We start from the raw sequence: 9,653 nt of genomic DNA, 5'->3' as shown, positions 1-9,653 counted from the left end.
GACATACAGCTTGCAAACTTCCCTAAGCGATGGAATCCCCACTGCCATTTTGAAGTGCGATCAACTTTGTCAGGTGGACAAAGGAAGTTTTTTTGGACAGATCCTCGACCCCTTGATTTTGACAGAGGGAGCGAGTCTACTATGACCACTTCAGGCAGATCTATAGACCACAATGCAACACAATTTTGACAGCACAACAGCAACTCGCAGTGTTCGTGCCTAATCACACTTTAAAAAAATCAAGTCAAGAATCTTGGAGTGATTTTGGAGGCAGACCTTAGTTTCAGTAGTACATGTTAAAGCAATAACTAAATCAGCATATTATCATCTCAAATACAGAACGCTGCTGCCAGGATTAACGCTATGAAGTAGGAAGTTGTTGTAACTCAGGCATCCAATGTCTGATCTGCCCCAAACTTCAATAGTCCTGGCCTGAAGACATCAACATGACAATATTCAGTTATAGTCAAAGCGCCACCTGTTGGGCAGCAGGAAGTTTGGCATGTCGAAATGACTTTGTCATATTTCTGTATTTAGTCGCTTACATGCACATTGCCCAGGATTCACTGTTTTCCTAAGGCCACCAGGTGGCGGTGGCCCCGGGTGCGAGGGCCCTTTCATCACTGCTTGCGGTTTTAATTTTTTCTATAATTCTTTTATAACTTTTATTCAATCATTTGTATTCTCTGCACTCTAAAAAATGCTGGGTTAAAAACAACCCAAGCTGGGTTGAAAATGGACAAACCCAGAAGTTTGGTTAAATGTTTGCCCAACGTGCTGGGCAGTTTTATTTAACCCAACTATTGTTTAGAAATAACTATATGTCTGGCTTAAAATGCACCCAAAATAGGTTAGGAAATTAAAGATCAAACACACAATTATTAGAGGCAACAATAATAATCAAAAGGTGAACATTTATTAAAGGGTTAGTTCACCCAAAAATGAAAATTATGTCATTCTACACCCATAAGACCTTCATTCATCTTCAGAACACAAAGATATTTTTGATGAAATCCGATGGCTCAGTGAGGCCTCCATTGCCAGCAATGTCACTGAACCTCTCAAGATCCAGAAAGATTTCATCAAAAATATCTTAATTTGTGTTCTGAAGATGAACGAAGGTCTTACGGGTGTAGAATGACACGAGGGTGAGTAATTAATGGCATAATTTTCATTTTTTGGGTGAACTAACCCTTTAATAAGCAATTTAATAAATGTTTATTGTTTCATTATTATTCATTAAACTTATTAGACATATTAATAAGTGTTCATTTCTAACATACTTTGGGTTCATTTTAAGCAAGCAGTACAAATATTTTTAAACAATAGTTGAGTTGATTAAAACTACCCGGCAGGTTGGGTAAACATTTAACCCAACCACTGGGTTAAAACAACCCAATTTCTGGGTTTGTCCATTTTCAACCCAGCCTTTTTTAGAGTGTGCTTTTATTTTACTATTTTAATTCCTTTTCTATGTAAAGCACTTTGAATTACCATTGTTTTTTAAAGTGCTATATAAATAAACTTGCCTTGCCTAATTTTCCCACAAGTGATCAAGGGCTTAATGCATTCCATTTAAACACATTGCATTGGTTCCGCCAGCAGTGAGCACTCTCACGACGTAAGCAATGACGTACATCTGAGTGAATGAGACAGACTGACGTTAGTGAGGGAAGGGCATAAAAAAAAAAAAAGGTGGACCTAAATGCAGCCAAGCAGTGATAACCAATTCAGGAATGAATCATTACTTTTATCAGATCTTTTCAATAAATCAGCTGTTCCAGGTCACAAAACCAGTCTGAATGATTTGATTGTTCGTAAATCAGGCTGATTCAGTGCTTGACTCATTGATTCGGACGAAGTGAACAGCTCACTGGAAGCGAAGAATTATTCCATATTCCAGTTTGTTTCCCACACAATGCCACATGACTTCAAAAGGATTGAAATGGAGTGCAAGTTGTATGAAGCACTTTTATGATATTTTTATATAGCTTTTACAACAGTCACCATTTACTGTAATTGCATGGGAAAAAAGTAGCCAGTACATTCATAAAATGTTTCCGTTTTTATTCCATGGAATTAAAAAGGACAGCATACACTCACTTATAACAACATATCGAATTGTCCTGTTTGTTTTTTTTTTTTTTTTTGACTGAATGAGTGATCCCTTTAAGAAATTTCAGTTCTGAGTGTGCTTAATTGTGATTCAATGACATGCTGTTTGAATTGCACTATATCAGCTAACTCAGTTCAGCAGGTTCACATATACACTGCAGATATCTGTGTTTACAGGACAAGAGAAGGAGGTGCTACAGTACAAAAAAGCGGAGGATTTATACAGCCACATACTTCTGCTGATTAAATCTACTATATTAATTGGTTGTGAATTTGACTGAATAACATACAATCACATAACCTAAGCAGTACAAAGAATTAGCTCTTAATAATGATTATAAATATTAATTAATTTAGATCTCTCATAGTTAGAGGATCAAATATTCTTGTTTGCTGCTCGCAGAATATGAATTGTTAAATGCAAAGAGATCTATTAAGATGCTGCAGCAGAAAATAGATCAATATCACTATGAATTTTTTTAACCATTTGTAACAACGGGAATGTTGGGTATGCACCTAGCCTTAAATTATTGACAGAAATATTGACGAAAACTACAAAACTGTGGCTGTCCGGCATGTAAATAGTTCAGAAAGTCCACTTGTTCTGAACAATTGCACAACATTAACTATCTCTAACCCTAAGTCTCACGTCAATAGGGTTAATATGCCGAAACTGCACTAAGTATTACAGTAGTGCTAATGTGTATAAAATAAATACCATGTTTTTGGACATGTGCATGCATAATATATATGCATAGGGTAATTATTCAGTACCATGGTATACAGTGGGGTCCAAGTCTAAGAGCACTATGTGTAAAAATGCCTCTATTTTGCTTTTTTGTCATTTAAATAAATAAACTCAAAATTAATTTGACAATTACTTAGTCCCTATCTTGCTTTCATGACTGATATGAGCTGCAAAACTTGATGATCCAGCATGATCTGAGAATATTGCAGAGATCTTGTGTTCTTCAGTGGAAGAAGCATATCTTACATTTTGTACAAAGGAGTTTGCATGTCACACATTTTCGTATTTGATTGTGACCTACAAATAATGTTTCTTAATCATTTTATTTCCAGTTTTAAATCAGGTGTCGAGTCCCAGTTCTCAGACTTTTGCACAGCATATCAAAGTGCATTGTATTATCATCTCAAACACTCACTGTACCATGATTCTGCCACATGGGAATGCATAACCATGGCATTTAAATAGTGAAGAATAGTGAAGGCTACAGCTGTTGGGTTAACCATCATGAATCAGAAGCTGTTCCAGCAATGCATGTGAGAGACCACCCCCTTCTCACTGGACTCCTTATCAACACTCACTCTTTGACTACACTGATTCTTGCACAATCAGCAGTTCTTTAAATATATAACACTCAAGTCAGGGCAGAAACGATCTCTTTAGCCACTGCGCGTTGATACACACCACGCCACAACTATCAACATTCAACAATCCACCATGACCACCGCACAGCCGATCTTCTCAAAGGGCGAAAACTGCAAACAAGTGTGGCACGACGCGAGTGCTGACTACAATGCAGCCGACACACACCTGGAGATCATGGGAAAACCCGTTATGGAGCGCTGGGAAACTCCATACATGCACTCTCTTGCAACAGTTGCTGCATCTAAAGGTAGATTCCTATTTAATTCTTGATTCATCTGAAACAGCAACAGTGAGATAAATGAAGTCAATTCGTGTTATGTTTTTGTTTTCACTTAAAAGTGACTTCATTTCAATATTATATATTATATTTAACATCATACAGACGCCAGTATTATTTTACTTTTAAAAAAAAAAAAAAAAAAAGACGTGTTCTCAATAACACAGAATTCCACTATGGCGAAGGGAATCAGATTCTTGAACGAATCCTTCAGTTGATTCGAATCTTTTTAAGACGATTCGTTTGTGAATCAGTCAGAGCGGTTCGCGCAAGTCAACAACTCACCAACTGATTGAACAGAAAACTGTCCCAAAGTCCACACTAACCTACTATATGGTATACAGCAATGACTATACGTCAATAAAGTGAATGTACGCGCAGTATTTACGAAACATTTGAGAACAAACAACATGGCGGATGTATGTTCAGGAAAAACATGCTACATACTACAAAAAAGGATGTAATTATACTAACGTTACACACACCTATCAAATTCAAGTCTGTACATGTCCACTTCATGTTATTGTCAATCTTTCACATGTACCAACAATTAACTGTTTGAGCAAAAGGCAACTTCAATAGCAGAAATGTTAACAAATAAACAAACTTAATCGTAAAACCGTAATAAACACTCGTATATGCCTACATTTGGCTTTATTAGAAACATTTAGAGAACGTATACCACGCTGTTTTGACGTAAAGCAGCGCTAAATAAGTTTGAAACGATCCGTTCGAAAGAACCGACTCCTAAAATGAGTCTTGCCAGAGACGTCCCCTCACTACTATGGCGAAGACTTAGCTTATGAATATTAATGAGGAAATGCTGACGTTGCTTCTTTACCTTCCTAGAGCGCCCAGTGGCGTTACCTAATTAATATTCATGACCTACGCCTTCACGTCAATAGAATTCCTAGTACGTGAAGAACGTTCACGTTGTATTCGTGAGATAAGAATGCGTTATCTGTAAATGTGACACAAACACGTGCTTGTGTCACGACGACAGGTGCAAAACTTCACCACGAAAACTATAAAGGTAAAATACTAGTAAAAATTTGACAGTTAACTGAATAAACTCACTAAACACACCTTTTTGTGTGGCTTCATTCAGTTGCAGTGCATTGCATTTTGCCTGAATATATTCACTTGCATGCATAAAGTTAGTCCAGGGAGCTACTTTTAATGTCATTAATGTATGTTCATATTTATAGAGAACGTGTCACATCAATGGTTTACAAACTAAATTTCTAGAAACGCCGTTCATTTGAGAAGGGTGGGTCACTAAGACCTCTACTTTGCTCCTCACATGCCTATTTTTACTCCTCTCTGAAATATCACCTCCTGCAACTCCATGTGCAGGACCTTTCCCATGACCACCACTCTGTCATTCATATCTGGCATGGTAAGATTTGTGTGTAAATCTTACTATGCCAGATATTGAGAGAGCGTAATGATATATGTAATATATATGACAAAATTAATTCATGTTTATTGGCTTACATAGAGAGTCAGACTTCACAGTAATTATATTATATGCACAATATATGCACTTAAAGAGATAGTTCACACAAAAATGAAAATTCTGTCATCAATTACTCACCCTAAAGTTGTTCCAAACCTGTGTGAATTTCTTTATTCTGCTGAACACAAAAGAAGATATTTTGAAGAATATGGGTAACCAAACAGTTGATACTTTCATGGTATGTAAACAAAAATTACTAAGTCAGTAGAGCCCATTACCTACTTGGTTACTGACATTCTTCAAAATATCTTCTTTTGTGTTCAGCAGAAGGAAGAAGTTCATACGGGTTTGGAACAACTTTAGGGTGAGTAATTGATGACAGAATTTTCATTTTTGGATGCACTATCCCTTTAATGAACAAAAGGCAGTTGTAGTGAGGAGCAATAAACTATGAATAAGGAATTGTAAGCATTAACAGCGTGTCTCCTCTTGTTTGGGAATGTAGGTGGCAGGGTGCTTGAGATCGGCTTTGGAATGGCCATAGCAGCCACTAAAGTGGAGTCCTTCCCCATTGAGGAGCACTGGATCATTGAGTGTAATGATGGCGTGTTCCAGAAGCTACAGGAATGGGCCAAGAGTCAGCCACATAAAGTAAAGCAAAAAACATTTATGTCTGAAATTTGTATTGTGTTGGACTATTATGAACCAGGTAATGACTTGACTGGTTTTACCTGCATAGATTGTTCCTCTGAAAGGCCTGTGGGAAGATGTTGTGCCAACACTACCTGACAATCACTTTGATGGTAAAATGATTTTAATATTTACTATAATGTAAGCAAAATATTTTTTTAAAGATTGTTAAAATTGATAGTTAGTACAAAGGCAGTGAAAAGTGTTGTTTATCTTCACATGACGGTACATTAAAAATAAGTAAATACACTACACTACCATTCAAAAGTTTGGGTACAGTAAGTTTTTTTTTTTAGTAATACTTTTAATCAACAAGGATGCATTAAATTGATCAAATGTGGCAGTAAAGACATGTATAATGTTACAAAAGTTTTCCATTTCAAATAAATGCTGTTCTTTTTAACTTTCTATTCATCAAAGATTCCTGAAAAAAAAAGATCACAGTTTCCACAAAAATATTAAGCAGCACTACTGTTTACAGCATTGATGATGATGATAATAAGAAGTGTTTCTTGAGCAGCAAATCATCATATTAGAATGATTTCTGAAGGATCATGTGACACTGAAGACTGGAGTAATGATGCTGAAAATTCAGCTTTGATCACAGAAATAAATTACATTTTTAAATATATTCAAGTAGGAAAGTTATTTTTCATTTTAATATTTCACAGTATTGCTGTTTTTACTGTAATTAAATCAAATAAATGCAGCCTTGGTGAGTAGAAGAGACTTCTTTCAAAAACATTAAAAAAAATCTTACCAACCTCAAACTTTTGAATGGTAGTGTACATTTGATCTGGACCACAAAACCAGCCATAAGGGTCTTTAAAAAAAACAAAATGTGTGTATATATATATATATATATATATATAGATAGATAGATAGATATATATATATATATATATATATATATATATATATATATATATATATATATATATATATATATATATATATATATATATATAGATAGATATATATATATAGATATATATATATATACATATATATATATATATATATATATATATAGATAGATAGATAGATAGATAGATAGATAGATTTATACATATATTTGGCCGAGATACAACTATTTCAAAAACTGGAATCTGAGGCTGCAAAAAAAAAAAAAAATGCTGAGAAAATCACCTTTAAAGTCCTTAGCAATGCATATCCACTCGCAATTTTTTTTTTTTGATATAATGATTTTTGGCGTAAACGACAAATAGATAATTTTGATCCATACAATGTATTGTTGGCTATTGCTACAAATATACCCGTGCAACTTATGACTGGTTTTGTGGTCCAGGGTCACATATATGTAACTATATTGCCAAAAGTTTTGGGACGCCTGCCTTTACGTGCACATGAACTTTAATGACATCCCGTTCTTAATCCGTAGGGTTTAATATGGAGTTGGCCCACCCTTTGCAGCTATAACAGCTTCAGCTCTTCTGGGAAGGCTTTCCACAAGGTTTAGGAGTGTGTTTATGGGAATTTTTGACCATTCTTCTAGAAGCGCATTTGTGAGGTCAGGCAGTGATGTTGATGAGAAGGTCTGGCTCACAGTCTCCGCTCTAATTCATCCCAAAGGTGTTCTGTCGGGTTGAGGTCAAGACTCTGTGCAGGCCAGTCAAGTTCCTCCACACCAAACTCGCTCATCCATGTCTTTATGGACCTTGCTTTGTGCACTGGTGCGCAGTCATGTTGGAACAGGAAGGGGCCATCCCCAAACTGTTCCCACAAAGTTGGGAGCATGAAATTGTCCAAAATGTCTTGGTATGCTGAAGCATTAAGAGTTCCTTTCACTGGAACTAAGGGGTCAAGCCCAACCCCTGAAAAACAACCTCACACCATAATCCCCCTCCACCAAACTTTACACTTGGCACAATGCAGTCAGACAAGTACCGTTCTCCTGGCAACTGCCAAACCCAGACTCGTCCATCGGATTGCCAGACAGAGAAGCGTGATTGGTCACTCCAGAGAACACGTCTCCACTGCTCTAGAGTCCAGTGTTGTCGTGCTTTACACCACTGCATCCGACGCTTTGCATTGCACTTGATAATGTAAGGCTTGGATGCAGCTGCTCGGCCATGGAAACCCATTCCATGAAGCTCTCTATACACTGTTCTTGAGCTAATCCGAAGGCCACACGAAGTTTGGAGGTCTGTAGCTATTGACTCTGCAGAAAGTTGGCGACTTCTGCACACTGTGAGCCTCAGCATGCACTGACCCCGCTCTGTGATTTTACGTGGCCTACCACTTCGTGGCTGAGTTGCTGTTGTTCCCAATTGCTTCCACTTTATGATACCACTAACAGTTGACCGTGGAGTATCTAGTAGTGAGGAAATTTCACGAATGGACTTACTGCACAGGTGGAAACCTATCACGGTACCACGCTTGAATTCACTGAGCTCCTGAGAGCGACCCATTCTTTCACAAATGTTTGTAGAAGCAGTCTGCATGCCTAGGTGCTTGATTTTATACACCTGTGGCCATGGAAGTGATTGGAACACCTGAATTCAATGATTTGGAGGGGTGTCCCAATGCTTTTGGCAATATAGTGTATATCAAACTACATAGATAATACATAAAAATTGTAGGATATTTATGAGTTTAAATTAGGTTGCAGTTAAGAAAATTGTGACAGATCTGCATATATTTGCCTTCCAATCACAGGTATTCTTTATGACACATATCCTTTGTCAGAGGAGACATGGCACACACACCAGTTCAACTTTATCAAGGTTTGTGGATGGTTAAATTGCAGTTTAAGTTCATGTTAACTGTCAGCGATCACACTCCATTTTGTTGAACTGCTCCCTAATGGCAATGAACCGTGTTCTTAGGGTCATGCTAACAGACTGCTGAAGCCCAGCGGTGTGCTCACATACTGTAATCTCACTTCCTGGGGCGAGCTGCTGAAAAATAAATATAATGACATCGACAAAATGTTCCAAGTGAGTAAATAAACTCATGACACAATCATTTTTTAAACTGTAATTATATCCATCCCATTGTGCTCTGGTCTTATGATGCACTTTTTCCTTTTTTAGGAGACACAAGTTCCCCACCTGCTGGAGGCCGGATTCAAAAAGGAGAAGATCAGCACCACATTGATGGACATCAGTCCTCCCAGTGAATGCAAATACTATTCCTTTAATAAGATGATCACACCAAGTATTGTTAAAGAATAAGAAAACACAACGAGCATATAAATCATTCTATTGTCAATTGTCTCTGAAATTTAATTATTTAATTTATCTATAAGGGTGAATTGCATTAAAATCTCAAGATTACTAGAAAAAGGTTTTTATAAATGACCATACATGCCATTTTTTGATTGTACTACTTGAAAATAAACTCTACATAATTTACATATTGTTAGCTGTTGTGCTTCATATACTACACTTAATAAGCTGCTCACTGTTGTGAATATATTCACAGATAAAGCGGCTGCAGTCCTCTCATACTTGTTTTTGTGCCTAAGTCAGCTGTTCAATTTGAATTTTGCAGACACTTTTTTATCATTGGGAATTACAGTAAACTTTTTTTTCAGGTATTGTACCCCTTAAGTATCCAGGAGTTCGTGTTTTGCCCAAGAATGTCATGGAAATTCTCAGGATAACAACAGGAATTTAGGGGTTAAAGGGATAGTTCACCCAAAAATGAAAATTATCCCATGATTTATTCACCCTCAAGCCATCCTAGGTGTATATGAC

At 36.8% G+C, this 9,653-nt stretch overlaps 1 protein-coding gene across 1 annotated transcript; it reads left to right on the top strand.

The window, feature by feature from the left end:
* Positions 1-3,464: 3,464 nt before the first annotated feature.
* Positions 3,465-9,308, top strand: gamt (guanidinoacetate N-methyltransferase). Its single transcript, XM_051912716.1, has 6 exons — positions 3,465-3,752; positions 5,747-5,892; positions 5,981-6,044; positions 8,611-8,678; positions 8,781-8,891; positions 8,988-9,308. Exons 1-6 carry the CDS (start codon positions 3,578-3,580, stop codon positions 9,126-9,128), a joined length of 705 nt encoding a protein of 234 aa, XP_051768676.1. The 5' UTR covers positions 3,465-3,577; the 3' UTR covers positions 9,129-9,308.
* Positions 9,309-9,653: the final 345 nt, after the last annotated feature.

The sequence above is a fragment of the Ctenopharyngodon idella genome, chromosome 11 (assembly GCF_019924925.1).
Source record: "Ctenopharyngodon idella isolate HZGC_01 chromosome 11, HZGC01, whole genome shotgun sequence".
Classification (NCBI taxonomy): Eukaryota; Metazoa; Chordata; class Actinopteri; order Cypriniformes; family Xenocyprididae; genus Ctenopharyngodon; species Ctenopharyngodon idella.
The sequence above is the reverse complement of the archived record's forward strand: the minus strand, read 5'-3'. Positions and strand labels throughout refer to the sequence as shown.